Source organism: Carassius carassius, chromosome 8, assembly GCF_963082965.1.
Source record: "Carassius carassius chromosome 8, fCarCar2.1, whole genome shotgun sequence".
NCBI classification, from domain to species: domain Eukaryota; kingdom Metazoa; phylum Chordata; class Actinopteri; order Cypriniformes; family Cyprinidae; genus Carassius; species Carassius carassius.
In genome coordinates, this window is record NC_081762.1 from 8,279,110 (window position 1) to 8,302,152 (window position 23,043).

At 40.1% G+C, this 23,043-nt stretch overlaps 1 protein-coding gene across 1 annotated transcript in view; it reads left to right on the top strand.

The window, feature by feature from the left end:
• LOC132145141 (ephrin-A3-like) overlaps positions 1-17,200 on the top strand; it is a 97,751-nt gene extending 80,551 nt beyond the window's left edge. Inside the window, exons 2-5 of the mRNA XM_059555919.1 lie at positions 5,148-5,449; positions 9,715-9,780; positions 11,636-11,707; positions 15,349-17,200. Coding sequence (XP_059411902.1) covers positions 5,148-5,449; positions 9,715-9,780; positions 11,636-11,707; positions 15,349-15,467 — 559 coding nt within the window. The 3' untranslated portion in view covers positions 15,468-17,200. The remainder of the gene's footprint in view (positions 1-5,147; positions 5,450-9,714; positions 9,781-11,635; positions 11,708-15,348) is intronic.
• The last annotated feature ends 5,843 nt before the right edge of the window (positions 17,201-23,043 follow it).

Here is a 23,043-nt window from a genome sequence, read left to right on the forward strand (position 1 = left end):
AGGTTACCTGACAACCACAGTATGTGGGAGCTCACATTCAGAGAGACCTGTGAAGCCTGCTACATGATAACCACAATATGTGGGAGTTCACCTACAGAGAGGCCTAGAGAGGCCTACTACCTGTTACCAGATAACCACCTCAAGTGGAAACTGAAAGTAATATGGAACTCGACTCCAGGGAGGCCTGGTGAGGCCTACTACCTGACAACCACAAACCGTGGGAGCTCGCTTTTAAGTGGAAACGCAGTATGTGGGAGCTAAATCTCCAGGGAGGCCTGGTGAGGCCTACTACCTGGCAACCACAGTATGTGGGAGCTCGCCTTCAGAGAGACCTGGTGAAGCCTACTATCTGAAAACCACAATATGCTATTTAGTGGAAACGCACAGTATGTGGGAGCTAAATCTGCAGGGAGGCTTACTACCTGGCAACCACAGTATGTGGGAGCTCGCCTTCAGAGAGACCTGGTGAAGCCTACTATCTGAAAACCACAATATGCTATTTAGTGGAAATGCACAGTATGTGGGAGCTAAATCTCCAGGGAGGCCTGGTGAGGCCTACTACCTGGCAACCACAGTATGTGGGAGCTCACCATCAGAGAGGCCTGATGAAGCCTACTACCTGATAACCACAATATGTGGGAGTCCACCCAGCCCCTCATGTTGAGGTAAGCGATGCTTGAGGTGTATAACAAATACACACTGGTTGAATGAAGCCCATGGAACCCAGGGCTAACCATCTTAAGAAAGGTAATGAAGCAGAGCGCGTTACCCTTACCGTACAGGATTTTAGAAAGTGCGCAAAGTCTTGCGTGCACACTTACCACTTACGTGGATTTCAGACAATGTGCAAAGTGTTCACGTGCACACTGACCACCATGTGGTTTTGAGAAAGTACACAGGCAGGTTGTGTACAGAAAGGTTCCCAAGCATCGCAGAGGCGCTGGATCGCACGGGAGAGGTGAGCTCCAACCCTCAAGCGAGGGGAGCATCACCTGAGGCAGTACATACAGAGGACTCCGTAACCACCACCTCCCCGGATGCGCCAAGCGGCCAGGCGGCCCCTCAGGGTGACCTGGCCGGACATCTATGGAATTCCCTGCAGTGCTGTGCCAATTCTGATGATCAGCCAGGCTCCTCGGGAGGGGGTGTGGGATGGACAACTGCAGAGCACTTGCCTCCCACGTGCGGGTCTCACGCCGCGGTGGGTGTCGCGCCCCGGGGGGGCGGAACCCACGCGGTGCAGCCGCCTACCGAAAGCCTGTGATCTTGGCCACCTAGCTATTTCCAGAGCACTGTAAAGGAAACTCACAGAGTTTGTTAGTAGACATATAACCACCAGCAACATAACATCCATAAACAGGTAAAGCAAGGGTTACGTACTCACCCACCCTCCTGTACTGGAGTCCCACTTGCGGGGCGCCCCCTTTTGGTCTGGACCGTCAGTAAGGCGGTTACTATGAATATAGAACCAACCAAAACCTCATAGGTCCAGGAAGGAGACTGTTATGTGAGAGACTGTCCACCTAACCTCGATCAGGTGGAGAGCTGGTGGCTACAGGGGAATTAGGCAGGGGAGGATAAAAACAGAAGTTAAAACAGCGGTTAAAAACATCCGGAGCTACTAGGTCTTTCTATCGCTCTGATCCGGGCGAGGACGCTGCCTCGTCTGAATCAAGTCCCTCAGACCCTGCTTACCTCTCCGTGACCCGCGGTTCCTCTTGCCCCTGCCCTTAGGCGGGGGAGGAGCGCGAGCCGCGACACTAGCCTTCTGCGCCCGTCTACGACCCTCAGATCGAGATGGGCCAGGACCCCTTTGTTGTTCGGGCTCGGAACTGGACCTTCGTGGAATGAAGGATTTAAAAGCAGCTGAGCGCACCCTTGCCTCCCTGAACTTTTCGACCACCATCTCGACGGAGTTACCGAAAAGCTCAGAAGGCGAGACCGGAGCATCGAGAAGAAACCCCCTTTCTTCCCTCCTGATGTCTGCCAGATTCACCCACAGATGTCTCTCCGTTACCACCATGGCCACCATAGACCTGCCCATGGCGGAGGCGGCCTGCTTGGTAGCCCGGAGAGAGAGGTCTGTGGTGCGGCGCAGCTCGGCTACCTGGTCAGGTGAAAGGCCCTCGCCTGTATCCAGGTCCTTCAGCAGGCCAGCCTGGTAAGCCTGAAACACTGCATCGTGTGCAACGAAGCCACCGCCTGACCTGCTGCCGCGTATGATTTGCCATTTAAGCGGGATGCATCCTGGAGGGGCTTAGATGGCAAAGAGGGAGATTTAAAAGGGAGATTTAAGAGAGGACGTTTCCCCCACAGAGAGATAGCTAGCCAGCATCTCTCTACAGGGCGCATCCTCTCATAGCCATTTTCGTGCATGCCTTCGATATCAGCATAACTCGTATGCTGAAACCGATGGATGTGAGAGGAAAACGGCCTCTTCCATTCCTTTTCGACTTCTGCATGTAAGTCAGGCAAGAATGGAAGGCTCACCTGGGCTGGAGGGCTATGGTCAGACAAATAAGGCTCATCGAGGCGACCTCGCGACGTTATTTTTCTGGCACGCTTCCATGGCAAAACTAATTTTGCAGCTAACAGCTCCCCATACGCAGGGCAGGAGGATTGAGAAGGCTCAGCCTCAGCTTCTTCGCCACTCTCAGACATCTCCTGCTCTTCCTGGATAAAACCCAGCAGAGCACTAACTTCAGTGCAAGAAAGGGTTAATGACAACGCATCTTCCTCCCAAAGTTCACTCTCGTTTGCCGCCGGAGAGTGTGAAAGGAAAAAATTCCCTCTCTACACTCCTCAGCGAGATCCACCTGTGATCCCCATGAGCTCATTCTCCTCCGTGCCTCGGCAACGGCGGGTCCTGAGCCGCGGGATCCAGGTGGCTGTCCCTCTTTCTTCGAAAAGAGAGACAAACGAGACCGGAGCTTTCTCACAGAAAAACGCTCGCAGTGCACGCAGATCGCCCCCTCAAGGACATCACGCGCGTGCTCTTCGCCCAAACAAGAGACGCAAAGAGTGTGTGTGTCATCGGGTGTCAGATAACGCTGACACGGATGCACACACTGTCTAAATGCCTTGCCAGTGGAAGCAATGATGATAACAATAATAGATCGCTCTTACCATTTTGGTCGTTTCTCAGATGCAGCTTCAAACAAAACAGTCAATGAAGACGAAGAAGATAAAGTGACGGGTCCTACAGGCGCGTCTTTATAGTCGCGCTGGTAGCGACGTCAGAGGCTGTCGCCGGCCATCACGTTGGCGTTTTTCAAAGTATGCTTCAGACACGGGTCACGACGAGGTGTTCCCCATAGTGTCCCCTCAGAGGACGCAGTTCGAAGTTCCCTTGATAGGGAAACTCTATCTTAAAGATTTTTTTTAAGTAAAAACCTCCACATAGCTCCTTTAACTATAATAATCAACACTCAGAAAAAATTTAAATAAGTAGGCAAACATGTTTTTAAATTAACTTCTAAATTTATGCATACAAACTTTTATAAACTTTTGAAAATGTTTTTATTTGCTTTTTTTATGTACCACACATCATTGTACTATGACCTGAAAAATATTACTGAAAACAAGAAATCACACTTAATTCTGTAACAGCTCTAGACTTGGCAAAATGGCGAGTCAGGTGAATGAACCCAACATGTTTGGCCGATCAGATAAACTCACTGTCTTTTATGTGTTTGAGTTTGATGACATGACATTAAAGGGCAGAGAATATGACAGAAGTCTAATTCAGTGTAAGTTAGCAAAATAGACTTAACTTAGGTCAAACCTAGCTTACTACCAGTCAATCTTAACCATAGCAATTTTTCACATTTTAGAATCATAATAAAGTCATCGCAGCTATGAAATAACAAATGAAGGTTTGTAATTACGTGATGTTCAACAAATCAAGAGTTTTTTTTCTTCTAAATTTTAGTGTCTTTGTCTAGACATTCAATCAACCAACCCTATGAGATGAATCCTGGGACATTACTTACGTATCTTTATTTTCCTCATGGGAGCTATTCGCTGGTGCTCACACTGTGACATTTTAGTCTTTTTTCCCCTTTTGGGGACATTTGGTCCCTGCAGTGTAGATAAAACCTGACCAACACACACACACACACCTATCTTAACATCATCATCTTCAGGAGTGTCAAGTACATCAGTGTTCCAATTCTGTGCCTCTCCGTGCCCATCTCATCCTTTGTTTTCCTACACTCTCATTTCATCTTTCCTCACTCTTTCATCTTCTCCCTTTATCTTCCTCTTTTCCACTCCTTGCCTGCTCCCTCTCCCTAAATATAGCAGCTTTGAGGCATCACTCCCCAAAACACACTGCATGACAAAAATCTTTCACTCCGTCTGTGTGTTTGAGAGCAAGAGAGAGAGAAAGCCCTAATCAAGGATGTGATTGCCATCTGTTGTGTATTGATAAAAGGCTAAGAAAGACACTGATTAAAAAAGAGGGGGGAAAAGCTGTAGGAAAAAAGAAAGCAGTTACGGTGAGCAAAAGAGGAGGAGCAGAGCTATAAAGAGGACACGTGAATAATGCGCATTTTAGAAAAAAAGAAAAAAGAAAAAACAGCTTGCATGTGTAGTAGTAAAGAAAGTGTTTTAAAAAAAGAGAAAGGAAGTGTGAAGAAAGACACAGAAACCGAGGAGAAAGGGGTTAGCTGAAGAGGAACGGAGAAGGAGTGGGTGACATTTCTGATCCTCGTTTTGTAATTGAATAATAATCTCCTGTGGGACCTGGCCTAGAAGAGCGCGAGTGTGTGTATTAGCACGTTTTTTCTGTGTGAGCTTGTGCGAGACAAAGAGAATCAAATGAGTAGGGTCGCCGTGAAATGAAACACTGCCCCCTGTTGTTTGATCGGTGCCTCGCACGCATTAAGCATGAAAAATGATCTGGTTTAATGTGCTGTGACAAAGCATTGAAATATAACTGCTTTTCCATTCGAGCAGGACTTAAACGTTTTAAAAAGGTCAATGAGATAAATCTTCCACTATTCTTAAATTTTCCTATCCATAAGAAAATCCAAAGAATATGACACTGATTCCACTAGAATAGCAAAAACACTGTATTCTTATGATAATGTTTTGTTTGTTTCTCTTTTCCCCTTCCTTCCTTCCTTCCTTTCTCTTTCTTTCAGCTTGCGGAGAGAGGGCTACACTGTACAAGTCAGTGTTAATGACTACCTGGACATCTACTGTCCACACTACAACCATAGTCAGCGGGGGGCGCTGGAGCGTGGTGTGGCTGAGCAGTATGTTCTCTATATGGTCAGTTACCGAGGCTATCGCACCTGCGACCCGCAGATGGGCTTCAAACGCTGGGAGTGCAACCGGCCACATGCCCCCCACACGCCAATTAAGTTCTCTGAGAAATTCCAGCGTTACAGCGCCTTCTCGCTAGGCTATGAATTCAACGTGGGTCATGAGTACTACTATATATGTGAGTATTTGTCGCTTTCTAACATTATTTTTTTTTTCAGGTTGTTATTTTATAAAAAGTAATTTTCTTTAAATGTCTGAAATCATACATTCACAAGTCATATCAGTTACCTACAGTAATAAAAGCGGTTTTATTTTACATGAAGTGGGTCGGGTCATGGAAGTTGGTATGCAGTGTTATTTTAGTGTCCTTGACAAACTATTACTAGAATTAGTTTTTATTTTTTTGCACTTTCCATTTTTATTTTATTTTTTGTTAAAGTTATAGTGTGTTTTTGTCTTTTTTTTCAGTTATTGATATTTTAGTGCATTAACTTAATGTTGCTTTGACAACTCGCTGAAGAAAATAAAGTGGTTCCCTTTCCAACATTCACTGTTGTTATGTATGAGACAAATCCTTTTTTCCGTTCTGCTGAAGCTCCAGCTCTGCTCACCGCCATGGAAAAAGCAGAGGCAGTGACGTAAACGATCTCTGTAGGCATCTGGGATCCAAAACAAAAGAGCAAATTTCTAAGAGTATTTTCAGCCCGTGTTATAGCAAATGTCGTGTCGCGAGTGTGGTTCATGCAAGGAGCTCTTGCACAATGAAGACGGACTCAGCGAGCACGCCGCCTGCCTCGGCCACGCCCATGCAGAGGCTGCGCTCGCTGATGGCTCATGCTTTTTCTTCAAGGCAATCCCCCGCCAGGCCCTCCTGTCTTTCTCAGGAAAAAAAAACAGTGTGCCCCACCCTCCCCACGTCCTCTCACACCGTTGTGCTTCACAAGTGAGTGAGGACCAGAGCCCCTCTTCAACTGCGAGAGGATTGGTCTCATTCAGCACCTCCGAAGAGGACATTATTATCGACGATTTCACTGCCGACAACTCTATGTCATTAGTGGCGTCAGAAACGGAGGAATGGGGCGATTCCGACGAGGAGCCCGAAGCAACCTCTCCCCCTCAGGTGCTGAAGCCGAAGCAAGACACGGAGCTTATCCACATCCTCACAAAGGCTGTGGACGATCTGGGCCTCAAGCGGTCGGTTCCGGACGAACCCGCCCATGGCTTACTGGACGAGTGGTTCAGTCCCCCCAGCAATCCTCAACTTGGTCATTAAATTTCTGAAGGCACGAGGACACTGAATCCTCCTCGCCCTCAGACTGTGCGCTCCCCTTTGCAGACTGTGCAGATGCCGAGCAGGGACCGAACACTCTCTGCCCTGTTGGGGCTCTGAGAGTCTATGTGGAACGTTCTAAACTGTTCAGGCAGTCTGAACAACTGTTTGTTTGCTTTGGAGGCCATCAGAAGGGTCTGCCAGTTACCAAGCAAAGACTGTCTTGCTGAATTGTTGATGCAATAGCTCTGGCTTACACGTCGGAAGGATTGGAATGCCCTATTGGTGTGAGAGCCCACTCCACAAGGGGAATGGCCTCCTCATGGGCGTGGTCCAGCGGCATATCTATCAGTGAGACCTGTGCGTCCGCCAGCTGGTCGTCGCCGTCCACTTTTGACAGATTCTTTAACTTAGACATCCCTGCCCTGCAGGCGTGGATTCTATCTGTCTAACCTTCCATGCGGTAATTGGTTTTTCATGCCCTCTGCTAAGCTTGGGGCGAGATAATGCCCAAGTCCCTTAGGGCCCTTAGCAGAGCAGCATGTGATTGTTGCTTGTAGTGTCGGCGTAATTGGATTCGTTCCCATACCAAGTGACATAATGCTCGTTCCCTTATCTCAAGGAACCCGAGGTTACGTTAAGTAACTGAAAGCGTTCCCTTTCGAACGTTCACTCTTGTTATGTCACTTGCCCTGTACAAGCTGCACGAATCGATGATCGTCGCTTCAGTCAAATGATCTGATAGATGGCGCTACTGGCAGACTTATATAGCGGTCGGCCCCACCCCTTCTGGCAGGTTGAAGCGCCATTGGTTTGTGCAGCTACACAAACTTGAACAAATCAGCTTTCAGCAGAACGGGGAACAAAAAGGAGTTTACCCATACATAACGCTAATATATATATTATGTTTTGCAAGTAAAGCAACTTTTCAAATTGCCTTCAATAGAAGAAAAATCCCCCATTTTGGGGAAATTTGCTCAAAATAGAAATGTAAATTAGAGCCATTGGGGAAGCGCTTTTTATAAAACGTTATAAATCACACATTGAAGAATTTAATATTTGCTAGCAATCTTAGGCAGATGCTTCATGCCTGCAGCATACTAGAGCATTCTGGAAGGTGATACTAGCCAACTGTGAGTAAATTAATCAGTCACATGACTCAAGTCTCTTTTATTTTTGACACACGTTGGGGAATTTATTCAGCAATTGGGGTGCAGTTAAATGTTTATGAGGATTGTTTTCTAACTAAAAAGTTTATACTTGAACAAGTCTGTATGTTTGTGTGCACATTCTGCAAATAGAAGAAAAGAGGAGAGGATCTTAATGTTTCTATTCACAATTTTTTATGCAGCATCCCAGAATTTGCATAAGAGTATGTGGATGGAAATCTGGTGGCACGCTATCATAGAAAATACTTCAGACTTGCTCCTCAGTTTGTAAAAACAAGCAAACAGTAGAAGTATCTGGGGCAAATGTTTGCACAATTACAAAAGGAATTCTGTCAACAAACTCAGGTGCAAGTCGAAATTACATGCCACAGATGCTGTCCATACAGCTTAACTTGTATTTAACATAATCATCCTTTAAAGTGTTCTTTAGCTGGCAAGTTGCAGGTTGCAATAAGCTTACTTTATCTAAACTCCACTGACAGAAAAGGTTATTAAACAGGGATAGGCATACTGCTGAGCATATGGAGGTTTACTGCTTTGTTCAAGGGGACATTGTTAGCAGAAGTGCCTTGGCAGGATCCTCCCTCATGATGTGGCGATTGTAGTGCCGAGCCAATCATGGCACTTCCTGTCGTCGAGTTTTTTGAGTTAGGAATAAAAGGAGTGAGAACTTTCTGCGTGAGCGTCATTATGTGTAGGGTTACAGATACAGATTTGGTTAACAAAAGAAACTTGTGTAGAAAACAATTTGTGACCCCGTGATCATCTTTAAAAGGCTTTATTGTTACGAAGCAGTGGTTTGAAGCAAGGCCGCGAGTTATTTAAAACAACCATGTTTCATTCATTTACCAAATCACAACTGAGAATAAAAAAAGCTCACGAGGACAGGCACAAATGCATCTTTCGCAGCAGTCCATTTGCTCTCAAAACTGCCTTGTTGGTGAAAAAGGGACGGCTTCGTCATCCAGAGGAGCTTGTTATCGGGCGTTATGAGTAGCCACCGATCATCAGTCTTTCTGGCATTTGGGTCAATCACTACCAATTAGGGCGCACTCGTTTTGATTGAAAACTTTTTTAATGCAGGCTATAAACCGAGTGTTAATAGAGCATTGCTAATGATGATTTTCTGATGCATGTCCCACCTAATGCTAATAGTCGTCTTCATTAGTGCAGTCTGTAGGCAGGTTATTAGCGTTAGCATGACAACTATTTGGTAGTGAAAAATGGTATCACACTCAAACATTTCTATGATAACGTGGCCCATGTGTATATAAACCTGAATACAGGAAACGGTATCTTTGTCTGAGCTCAGGGGAGTTCATTTGGGGCCAATTCATCAATCACAGATGGTATCTGCAGCTTGTGGAAATTGAGAATTTAATAAACGTACACCATATCTGTTTAGATCAATGTTATTTATTTAGTGTTTTATCTCAGCAGAAGGAGCTTTGCCTTGGATACCTTAAAGGGACTGTATCATTAGCTTTGCTCTTTTGAAATAAAGCGTAGAGACACTTTAAACCAGGTTGCTACTCATTTCATATGCAATGTTGGTTATTCTGTGCTCATTTACGTACAGTACGTAAGGAAGATTTAAAGGTACAGTAGCAAAAACAACTTGTTTAATTCAAGTTAACAACTTGTTTAATTCAAGAGTAGGGACAGAAATGGTCACAAAATATTTCTGTCATCATTTACCCTAAAGTCTTAATTTTGTCATCATTTACACTCAAGTTGTTCCAACAAGTTTCTGGTACCCATTGACTTCCATAGTAGGGAAAAATTGTATGGATGACAGTGGCTACCAGGAACTGTTTGGTTAACAACATTCTTCAAAATATCTTCTTCTGGGTTCAACAGAAGATAGAAATTGTACAAGTTGGAACAACGTGAGGTTGTGTAGTAAGTTAGTATTACATTCAGATCCTAAAAGTGATGTCAGTGCATGTCATTGTCCAGTAGGCGGCAGTAGGTTAATGTTTGTGCTGTCATGTGTTGTTGCAGCTACACCAATCCATCACCACGGACACAGCTGTTTAAGACTGCGGGTGTTCGTCTGCTGTTCTACAGGTGAGCGACATCACACACACGCAGAAACAAAAAGCATGCAAACCACAAGAGGAGGTCATGATGATGGGTTTAATGTGTGTTTGTGTGTGAGCAAACTATTTTCAGAACTTAATGCTTGAACACGTTCTGTGGCCTCTTTGATCACAGCCATGTGTTGAGAGCTCCTCTCATCTGCTACTCTCTCTTTCAGTTCATCTTGTCACTCTTTGCTCTCTTTTTCTTTAAAATCATAACAAATATCACAACACAAGTTTATTTACTGTACATTAATCACTGATAATTCTGAGTTACATATTTGTATGTTTTTGTAAATACTTTGTGTTTACATACTGTACCGTGTATTATCATTTAAAGTTTGAATGAGTTATTTATATGAATAAGGAATAGTGAGAAAATGTGAATTCAGTTTAAAAATGTAAACTCAATATTAAGGCAGTAAATGTATGCACCTTGCTATAAGCGAGGTTTGTTTTTTTGTTTGTTTTTTTAGAGTATTATACGAACACTATATAAAAAAAGCAAATAATGCACAGACTGAAAGCTAGAAAATATTTGCCCTAATTCCCTCTATTCAACAATTCTCATTAATGTATTTATTTATTTATAATACAAAGAAAAAATTCTAAAACAAGCTTTTTTTTAATGCAAAGTATATGTAATTTATTATCTTAATACAGAGTTTATGCATCACTTGTTCGAGCTTCTGCAATTTACCGTGATTTTATTGTTGTTGTTTTGTTATTTAATACAAGGACATTCATTCATATTTAAAAGAATTGTTCACCCAAAAATTAAAATTGGTAACATTTTATTGTAGGGACCAAGTCACACTAACCTAGTTGCTTATAATCAAGCATATTACTAGCACACTGGATGTTTATTAGTACTTATAAAGCACACATTCTGCATGACTGTAAATACAACCCTAAATTTACCCAATACCAAACTTATTAACTACCTTACTAAGCAGTAATAAGGAATTTATTAAGTCAAAAGTCACAGTTAATAGTTAATTAATAGCGAAAATTGGACCTTAAAATAAAGAGTAACCTGAACAGTCTCTTTATCAAAACAGATTTGGGGAAGTTTAGCATTAGTCACTTGCTCACCAATGGATCATTTGTAGTGAATGGGTGCCATCAGAATGAGAGTTCAAACAGCTGATAAAAACATCACAATAATCCACAAGTAATCCACATGATTCCAGTCCATCAATTAATATCTGGTGAAGTTTGCTTGTTTGAAATAAACAAATCCATCATTGAGGCTTTTTAATATTAAACAATTTCTTTTGGCTGTAATCTGTAATAAAACTTCTTCCAATGAAAAAAGTACATCCCCTTTTGCTCTCAAACCAACAAAACCCACTGGCATATTTGTTTAGAACTGATTTTTGACTGTTTTTCACATGTTGAACATGCTTGATTTGTACATATATCTCTCCTGATTCAGATGAAATGACTCATGAAATGAATATTAAGAATAATAGGACTCGTTTAAATTTAAAAACATCTCATGACGAATTGTTTATTACAAACGCAGCTTTTCGTTTCACGAGGTTAGTTGATGGAGTTACCTGTGTGAATTACCTGTGGATTATTGTGATGTTTTTATCAGCTGTTTGGACACTCATTCTGATGGCACCTATTCACTGCAGAGGATCCATTGGTGAGCAAGTGATGTAATGCTACATTTATCTGTTCTGATAAAGGCACAAACTTATGTATATCTTGAATGGCCTTGGGTTGAGTAAATGTTAAGACGATTTTCATTTTGGGGTGAACAATGCCTCAAGTGTCCAAATATTCTTTGGGGTCACTGTCTACACTCAGATCATGTGTTTTCTCTACTCTAGCCTCTAATGCAGATGACGACTCTAACCAGAGTCCACCTGACTACACTGTCACACCCAAACTACATGACATTGGTAAGTAAACACACACAAACATGTGAAACCTGCACACACATTGGCATTTAGTTAACACAAATGGTCATTTGCTCTCAGCAATATGTTTGTTTTAATCTGCCTCGTGAGCATCTGAAATTCCTCATAAAAGCCAGGATGACCATTAGGCCAGATCACGTCCTGTGACCAGGGGATGATCAGTAACAAACAAATGAATGCATTTATTCATTCTCTTAATTTTTGCTCCCTCGTCCTCACTCAAATATTATATTTATTCCTGGAAATCGAGCTGTAAATGTTCAGTGACTATTATGAATGCATCTGAAATGTACGTCTAGCAAATACCCAGAAACTCAAGTTCACATCAGTTTCACAGGAAGGATCATCCGGACACACTGCAGGATGCACAGCTTGGCTCAACGCCCATATGCTCTTGGCAAAACACATAACAAAACAAATAGCTGGCACTTTACACTGCCCTAGGCATCCAAAAGCACTCTAGCAGTAGGTCTGTGTGTGTGTGTGTGTGTGTGTGTGTGTGTGTGTGTGTGTGTGTGTGTGTAATGCACAGGCCATTAAAATGGAAACTGATTCTTGTATCCATTTATGAAACACACAAACCATATGAAAAAATTACCCTCTGTTTGTACGTAGACCCTCCTGCTTCTAAAGCTGTCATCATATTCGCTTTCCTAAAACGTATATATATATATATATATATATATATATATATAAAACGCATTGCTGACAGGTCATCCACCCTGTTATAAGAAAAAAATGGCATGTGTAGCAGTCTTGGAAAGCAAGTTTTACTTTGTTTTCTGTCAACAGCTCCATAATACCATCATTGTGCTGACTAACTCTGCATTAAAACATTCATTCTGCTTAAGTCTGAACACATTAAATAGTGCGTTCCAGTCAGGGATTATACTCAATGAAACAGATATGATAAAATAGGGTTACGGATGTCAAAAAAGCAAAGGATAATCATTCTATTCTGAAAAGACTTCCAATGTTTAACACAGCCTTAGAGACCCAGGAGACCTGATGTTTCTTGCCAAGTCACAGGGAAAGAGGTTCAGTGCTAGTTTCAGCCAAAAAAGGTGAAACAGCTAAAAGTTAAAGAATAATTTTTTTTTTTTTGCTTTATCCTCTTTATTTGGCTAAAAGGCTGCTGTAGACATATCTATAAATGATTGGCAAGTGGTCGGGTGACCATACAGCCTCTTTTTCCAAGATGTGTTTTTTTTTTATATGCTGCCTACAGTCCCCATACATTATATGTGCATGTATTTGCATTGCTTTAATCGTTCTCTGTAGATCCCACCTTCTTGCAAACCTCCATTGGTCAATTATGTAAAAAGACTGCACACTATTTCTCAAACGACTTTTCAGTCATTACCTTCAGCAAGTATGAAAACAATAGCAAAACAAAGCCAAAACCCAGAAATTTTAGACAGTTTAGAAATCCTAGACAGTCCTAGTGTGTGGAATCAGACCATGGATCCAGTAGGTTTTAGTCAATTTTTTTCACCCTTTTGACCATTGTTGTGAGCCCAATACTTGTGGTTTACACTGGCAAATAATGCTTCTGCTATTTTATTGATAAAATAGCATATTTTCCTATGCAGCCCATGCCACATTATTGGCAGCTATGGTGAATAATTCAGATACAGTAAAAATGTAAACTTTTTTACAGAAACTCTTTAGTCTTATCAAACATAATGGAATATTGTTAGTTCTGGTTTTTAAACTTTTAAACATTTCAATTAGACATTCGATGTGGTATTGGTTTCCACCTCAGAGTACAACATAAAAGCAGTAATTGTGAGAAAGTTTGAAATAATAAAATCATATTGTAAAAAATACAGTAAAAATGTAAACTTTTTTACAGAAAATTTGAACTAGTTAATCCATCAGCCATTTTCTGCTGCATTGACACAACCTGTCCTATCCCAGTAAAAGGTGTAAAATACCATAAATATAACAATGCAGCTTGGATTCACAGCTAGAACATTTTTGTTTGCTTTTGCACTTTAAACAGTTCTGGTACAGTGTTGGATCAGCACTTGTTGTCCAACGTCAAATCTGTGTCCTTCAGCAAAACTAATTAGGGTATATATAATATATAAATATATATAAGTCTATATTTGTTTGACAGGAATGTTGTTCCAGACCTAGCTAAAGATATTGATCCAGGAACACACCCTACTTTGTCGCACACAGAGCAGAACCAGTCCAGCTGGATTTTTACCTGCGAGCATCAAAAATAACAAATTGCAGACATTTCCATAATGTGTTGACCCGGCTGCCCTGATATGTCCATTGAGCTGTGTGTCTATGTTCACTCACGTCTGTTATCACAGCAGACTGTTTAACCTCTAATGGCCCGAGTGTCCTTTATCAACATCCAGCATGGCTGCTGCAGATAAGAAATGTCACACATTCTTTGTTTATTTCTGTCTGATATCCTTCCCAGTCTTCTCTCTACAATTACATCTCCTGTTTTAATAGATAAGATTTCTCTCTCACTATCTCTCCTCCTCTCTGCTGCTTTTATTTCCTCTTTTCTCTGTCTCTTTCTAAGTGATTATTTTCATCATCAATAACCCTTGTAGAATGCTATAGAGCTTTGGGGCCAGTAATAATACAGAAAATGAATGAATGAGTTTTATCTTCCTTATATTTGGAGAAGACTGTGGGGAAACCATTACAGTTGCTGTAGGTAATGACATTACTCATAGAGGAATCATTATTTCCCCTGCTCCCTGTTGTCGTTTGCTGATGTTTAGTAGGTGATAATTTAGCATCTATGTCAACATCTAACTTTAAGGTACAACTTTTTTCCTTTGGTTGCTGTGGCTTAATGGTAAATGCATGTGTTCTTGACACAGAGCCATGGTGCTCATGTGAGGTATGCAGGTTTGATTCCAGTCTAGAGTGATGTTCCCATCACATTCTCATTCCCTCACTCTTTTTTCAGTCATTTCCAACCTTTCTCTTGAATACCCTGCTGATAAGATTAGCCTAACATGATGGAAATAGAAATAAACAGCTACAGTTAACCATTGCTCATTGAGATTTGTATATACATATCTGTATGTTGTCAAAGTCTTTGGACATTTTGCAATATATATTTCTTTAGTCTTATCAAACATAATGGAATATTGTTAGTTTTGTTTTAGTTTTTGAAACATTTCAATTAGACTATCGATGTGGTATTGGTTTCCACCTTAGAGTACAACATAAAAGCAGTAATTGTGAGAAAGTTTGAAATAAAAGAAATAAAATCATATTGTAGGCTTTAAAATCACATTTTATATAGTACTATACAAAAGTTTGGAGTCAGTAAGAGTTCAGTGTCACATGATCCTTCAGAAAGCATTCTATTATGCTGATTTGCTGCTCAAGAAACATTTCTTATTATCAGTGCTTCATATTTTGGTGGAAACCAAAATACTTCAGGATTCATTGAATAGAATGTTCAACAGTATTCATTTAATTTAATATTTTAACTTCTTTAAAAAAAGGCAACTTGTATTGTTTTGTAAACTTTTTATAAAGGGCAATGAATAAACCTTTTAAAAAAAGGTTTTTGATGCTCACTAACATTTTTCCTTCTTTCTTTCTTTCTTTCTTTGATCTCTCTTTCTCTCTCTCAGACGAGTTTAACCCTGAGATCCCTAAACTGGAGAAGAGTGTCAGCGGCAGCAGTCCGTCTGGAGACCGACTGTTAATCACTGTGGCGACGCTTCTCCTCGCTGCTCTCCTTGTGTCCTAGCAACCGTCTCTCTCTCTCTCTCTAGATATTTCTGAGCCAGCAGTCCCGTGCGCTCCAAGAAAAAGATCGTCTTTTGTTCAACCTGTGCGGGAGATTATCCAATCAGAACAGATTAACCACTAGTCGAGCCCTAAACGTGGGAGCTAATTGTAGATCTACCGCACCCAAATAGTGGCCTTTGTCTCCACAATTTTGGACCTTACGAATGAGGATGACATGCATCGATTTCAGAACTTGCCTTTGTGATGGAACGTCCACTCTTCTCAAACAAACTAAAAAAAAGTGAATCCGGTTAGACAGTGAGGTCTCTACCTCTAGCTAGGTCTTTTCTCATCTTCAATGAACCCATCCAGACTGGGGCAGCTCTTGAAGTGGACATTTTGGGATTGACATGAGCTCAAATGCATCATAGTGGTCAGTGCTTTGACAGCTGGATCTCAGCTGAGGGAATCGAGGAGTATTGGAGACCTTTGATCCTGTCTTAACATTCTGTCATAATCCATACCTGTGTGACTGCGATATGTGTCAGTCATTGATAGTTCTGCAGAAGAGATCAATAAAACTCATTTGCCAGTCACTAAGTTCAGGTGTTAGGCTTATGAATCGTTCACAGAAAGGCACAGCTGATGTTTCTGCTAGTTGCTGGGCTGGACTCTCGTCTGCAAGCTGTAATGCGAATGCTTTCCATCTAGTTTCCTAGTTCCATTGCTGAACTTGGAAACTAGAGGCACATTGATCGGGTCAAAGACCATCATTTTTGTACATTGTGTGACCGAAAATGTTTGGTCATCAAGTAGTGCACATAACGAAAGAGAATCGTACCGAATGAACGGTAGATGATAGATATACTTCTATTTGCTATAATACATATGTGTCATCATCGAGAGGTACTGGATTGCCACTGATCAGCATAGTGGCCGTTTTTGTAAGGGCGGTTGAATAGTAAACTGCAATTCGCTGTTTTATATCGATCATTTTGCGATGCAGAAGTAGTTTTTACTGTATGATACATATACAACTGCTCTTTGAGTATGTTACTTTATATACTTAATTTATTGAGTTATTTATTGATCATTTGATCCTTTTTTTTTTTTTTTTGAAACTTTGTGAGTTTTTGTCTGCTTTCTTGAGGGATCTTGCCTCATCTTTGCTAATGCCAAATTATTTAGTTTGTTTTTGTTTGTTTCATGGCCTTTATTTCTGTTCATGTGCCAGCAAATTCATGCAGTAGTTACAAAAAAAATCCTCATCCTCTGCTCTCAGTTGAAATAGGTGCATTTTCTTCATAAGGAGAGTCATTATAGGACAGTGTGAGATTGTTGTTGTCTATATTGGTGGGTGGTGCTGGGAGGGCATTTAGGGAGGGGTTTCTCAAAAAGGGCGGAGCTTCAGTGCAGTAATGGAATGCATAAGCATTCCTCAGACCGCTGCAGATAATGTCAGGAGTGAATGTCTATGTAAATGTGTCTTCGTATGTGTCTTAGGAGTGTGCACTTTATAAGGGGATCGTATGAAAGTGTACGCGTTTTGGCATTTTCATATGAATTAAGATACACATTTTTAGGATTTAAATACTCAAGCTTGCATCAGAGTTTCGGCTGGTAAGAATGGGGCGGGCGAGTTATCATTGTTGGAAACAACAGTACCAATCGTGTTTACCTTAGAATGATTACAAACATGTAAACGAATCATGAATGACAATTACCAGAATGAAACTTAATAAACCATTCTTATTTTAACAGTCTGTTTTTGTTATTGTCTGCAGGTCGCCTTCAGAGCATTTCTGTATCGTAATCAGCATGACATGATTCTGACATGATGTTTTGTGTAAATGAGTATTGCACTGCACTGACTGACTCATCCAAATATTTTGTTTGTGCTTTTAGAGTTTTGTTTCATTACTATTTGAGGACACTCTTATTTTTACCAGTTTACCAGTTTGTATCTCTCCATCTGTGTTCTGTCCTTTGTCTCTCTCTCTCTCTCTCTCTCTCTCTCTTATTTTTTCTTCTCTGTTTCACACCCAGACATACTCATTCACATTCAGCTAGACCAAACACTCGTCTGTCTCCTCAGGTAAAAGGTTCCATGATGAGAAAACTCCTGCACCTACGAATGCTTTTTCTCTTACGAAACACAAATCAAAACCTTCAAGGTGCCCATCATTAGAGAACACACACATAGTCACAAACACAACATAAAACACCCCACTGACAGTTCCTGGAAGATGCAGTTGTTCTTCTCAATTTCGGCCCTTCCATCTAAGGAAAGAATGCCTCGAAGCAAAACGTGTTTGTGCACATCTGGCTGTCTTTTATTCTCTTTTTTTTCGTTGTGTCGTTCTCTGTCTCTTCTGTTAAGTGTTGTTCAGTTCCAAGGACACTCCACATACAAGCAAAGATAATCGAGACCCTCGAGATTCAAGGGTGATCAAGGGTAAGCAAGATTAAATCTCACATCAAACATGCCTGTTTTGATCCAACTCAACTCCACATAGTAATTGTACAATTAACCATTCTATCTAATAACATGGTTGCACATTTGATAAAAGCCATTATTGGCTGTGTCTTTTGTGTGGGTGATCCGATTTGGCCATCACTAAAAGTTGTAATGGTGATAAAAGGCCTATTCTGAGGCCTGTAAGCATGACCGGAATCTGCGTAACAGCATTACTTGACGTAACTTCTTTACTTTTGGTAAAGTAACTTCTAACCAATATACTAACACACAAGGGTGTTGTATATTGGGTATTTGCAATTAGTGTGGATCTGCCTTTAAGCAACTTGTGTAAAAGAGCTCACAGCTGACTTCCTTCAGGCGACACATGTGCTGCTCCGCGACCTCCCAGATAGTGGTTGCATCTCATCATTCTGAGTGCTTTGTCTTGCAGAGTCTATAGCAGGAATTCTTTAAATAGATAAGAATAAAAAATCAAAATATATGAAAGGATAAAGTTGCAGAGGGAATGATTTTCACTGATTAAACACTTGAATTTGGTGTTGCTTTTTTAATATATATTCAAGCTATATGAAAGGATAAGTTGCTTTTTAAGTAATTTGTAAATTATAAATATAATTTTTAATACAGGTTTAAAGATAAATCAGTCTAATACATTACCATAATTTGTGTCACTAATCAATTCAACTGTAAAGGGTATGTAAAATGTAAAATTCTGACATTATTTGCCAGTACTCATCCTATGCATATACTGTAATAATCTTTTTGTGAAACACAAAATGAATTTTCCAGCATATCCTGACCATTTTCCATATAATGAATGTGAATACGGAAATGTTAAAATCTAAAATGCACCTTTATAACACTATTCCACACAACTAATTCAAAGTCAAAACGTGATAGCTGTTTGTGAGGAACAGATCAGAACTGAAGTTGAAATCCATCTACTGTAGTTGTTGAATCAAATATCAGATGCACATGGAAATATGAGAGAAGGAAGGCATTTGGCACTGATTTTCATCAACACACCATTTTATTTTATGTTTAGAAAAGAACTGAGTTAATATTCTACTAAATTCTCATTTTGTGGTTCACTGGAAAATAAAAAATAACAGCATATGGGTTTGGATTTGTTTTTTTTTGTTTTTTGACCCATTCAATTTGGTTTACCATTAACTTTCAATAGTGCATTTCAATACCCTTCAAAACTTCACTCCTGGAACTAAAAGTCTGGTTGTGCAATCAGCAGGCGTGAATGAGCTGATGATCTCAGTCTTTGGCCTGGCAATGGTCCCGGGCACTGAGAGCTTCATTAACCTGTGGTGCACCACCAGAGGGTGTCAGGTTCATATGTGGTCTCCAACTCCCAATTATCTTGTACCATTAACAACAATAATACTAATTATGTCTGACATTAAATGGTACAATGTCACTGTTGTATCACTTGCTGCAGACTGTATCACTTGGACAGATGGTGCAACTAGCAGTGGCCACTAACAGGGATCCTGTTGTTCATTTAGATATAGAGCAAGGTCCAGTTTGAAGCAGTATACCTAATTACAACAAGATAGCTGCCAGATTTTGCCCATATGGATTTGTGCAATGCTTTGTTTGTCAGTTCATGTTAAATGCTAATGACATGGTACCACAATGATTGTTGGCAATATTAGCACTATTGTTTAGTGAGCTAAGATAAAACCATAATGCTAGATTTGCTTTGCCAACCATTTTCAGTCAGACAAGGTTTAGGGAACAAAGAGTTGAACTTTATTGTTGTCCGCTTGTTTGTTTATAAAGGCAACCTGATAGTTTTTTTTTTGCAGAGCTTAATGCTAACTTGATAATTCCCTCCATGATTGTCCTACTGTTGTATTCAGAAAGAGCTAAGCCTGACTTAGAGTCTTAGCTAATCATTTGTGTGGCCAGATTTTTGGTAGCAAGGGGCTACGACAAGTTTCAAAGTGTTGGAATTGCATGCTAATTGACTAGTATCTTCATGAAGATGTCTTGTGGACTTTGACTTCAAAACAACCTACAAAATGGATTAAGAGTGAACACATTTTTTGAAAATCCAAGACTAATAGTCTTAAGTAGTTCTCTGTGAGAATATAAATCACTTATTGAAGCTGTAAGGTGTAAATCAGTTTGAATGTGGATGCTGGCATGTTCCTGAGGTGAAGATAAACCCCATTCCGTCTCTCCTAGATTACTCCGTCTGAAAGTGTCAGTATTAAATTCCCTCTGGCTGACACTTGGCTCCAAACTGCAGCTCAGGATCAGGTGTTCCAGCTCTCCTCCCTGCCCGCTCATTATAAGCTTAAAGATGACACCCCTCCCAAATCAATGCCTGAGAGCGCCACTTGAGGAACACAATATGAACCACTTCTAGAGTTACGGTATGTGGTCTAGTAGAAGTTTTGATCGCATTGTAAATCAAATCATCATTAAAGCTGCAGGTCACCCATAAAGTTTCAGCGGAGGGATAGATTTTTTTTAATTTATCCTAATTTTCAATTTGTTCTTCGTACAAAATTATCACTAACGGACACTTGGAATTTGTATTTATTTATGTATTTTTTACTGAGCCCCGCACATGCAAGAAAAATAAATAAATTGTGCCTACAAATTAATAATTCGTTCCCTCGATGTACTAAAACGTGCACATGATTACTACTTATTTCCTTCGATTTGTTAAATCGTGCGCACAATTTACTAATTCGTTCTCTCGATTTATAAATCGTGTGCACAATTTAGCAAATTACCATTTATGCACAATTTATAAATCAAGTGAACGAAATGGTAAATCGTGCACACAGTTTAGTCTGCTATTTTTTCCTGCATGCCATGTGCGGGGCTCCGTAATTTTTTAACGCTAGAAATTTTTTTTTTTTTTGTGGCTGCTGAACCTTAAAATAATGAATGTGTGATGCTTAATGTACATTCGTATACTAATGAATGATTGTTTAGTGGTTTCATAGCACTGCTGTTAGTTTGATTGAATGAAGACAAAGTCATAAATTGGAAGTGGGACATTTTGTTTAGCAGTCACTTTGGGTTCATTCAACATTTTCAGCACCATTAGTGCAAGAGATAAACCATCTGTGCGTGTGTGTGCGTGCGTGTGTGTGTGTGTGGTCGGGTGATTCCCCAGTCTAGCTACACCGTCTGGACTCGTCACAGATACAGATGCAGCCCAGAAGCTTGCCAGATCTCATGATCTGTCTGTCTGTTTCCCTCTTTCGCTCTATCTCTTTCCCTCCCTATGTTGCATCCTGATTTGTTTGTCTTCGTTTTCTCATCAACTCTAAATCTTTTTTTTATCTCTCTCCTGCTGTTACTTTCATTCTCTCTCCCTCATTTCCTCAGAACTTCACAGAAATGTATTCAGTTCATCAAATTACATTCAGATGTTTCCTTATAAAAACAATCTGTTTCGTGTTTTTTTTTTTACTGGAAGTGTGTTGATGGGTGATTTGAGGAATGAGCCTTAGTTGCAACAATTATATGGAACGAGTCTTGTAAGTTGTTTTTGGCTTTTAAAGAAAATGTCTAAGATGGGATTAGAATGTGAATTGTGTCAAAGCAAAGTTATTGTGCTCTTTATGAGCTGCCAGCCCTTAAATCTGGAAATCTGGAAACACAAGTCAAGTCAAATTCATTTGTATAGCACTTTTCCTTATACAAATTGTTTCAAAGTACCTTTACTGTATGTAACGTCTACAGTGCCTAAATACTTAAACATAGAGCAGTTTTACAGTAGGATTTGGTGATATGTATAAAGATGGCATAGATGATCCCATGATATTGTATTTATTTTATTTAGCAATATACTAGTGCTGCAGTATCTCAGACATTAATTTAGTTATTTATGTTATTTAATTAATGTAATTTTAGTTAAGATAAAACAAAAAAGGTTTCTGCCATTTTCACCAAATGTGGTTTTAAGTGAGAGTAAGCAGATATCAAAAAGTATTAAAAAGAAATATGATTGGATGCAGTAATTAAACTATTACCAATATTAGCAAAGTTTAACATTTTCCATTTTAAGCAATCATTTGAGCAACAACCTGATCATAAATTGATTATATAATAGTCTTGCTATTTGTTAAAATATATTTAAAAGTGTGCTCTTAGGATTAGTTTTTTTAAACTAAAAGTTAGTTTTCTTTTTTTTTTTTGTAGATGACCTAAAGTATTAAGTTTTTTTTAAATTAAGCAGCATGTTGAAGATGTGTGTTGTTAGCTTGTACAATCTGACACTGATTTGTTTCTGCCAGATGATAAAAAAAGACAAAAAATGAAAAAAAAAGAGCAGCCCCAATCCACATAGAAACCTGCTGTTATAGGACTCTGAGTGAGTTTTGACTAGATTTTGGGATTTCTTTTCTGGTGCAATCTAATATTTAAATCCATCAGATAGGCTACAGTATATGTGTGATATAATAGATATATTATACAGTACAAACATTGATGTTTAAAGCTGTTCTTGAGAGTGTCAGTCATGAAATGACTCCCACATTCTCCTGTGGAATAATTCATGCAGAGGAATTCTTTATTAGGCTAATGTTATTGGAAAAAAGCTATTTTGCGTAGGATATTGAAGTTTCCGGCTTGCCGAGTTGACATGGAACTTTTCCATAGGTTACTGTATGAGGTTTTTTTGATGATAATCTATTGAACAAAAAAGTAAAATGTTTTAACACATGTACAGTAATAGTAATATTGAGCTGTTATGTTATTCCACCGTATATGTTTCCAGTCTGTGTTTACTGATTAAATTCAGGTCAGTTCTTTTGCCCACAGGGGGCGCCATATCATACACCCCCACTCAAAGGCCCTAGGCAACGGCTGTTATATAAACCCCTCCAAATGCTTATCAACAATGTGTATTACGCAAGAAGCTTAAGACTGCACACCAACACAACATGCATCTGCTGCTTGTAATATAATTTCCATGAATTTATTTGCCTTAGTCATGCAGAAATCTTCTTCATATTCATGTAAGTTGGTTATGACATATTTCTCATTCTTGGTTAGCACTCATAGACATGAATTGTCAGACATAGAGTGGCATCCAAAGGTCTGAGACCACATTGAAAATCTGGGATACAAAATATGA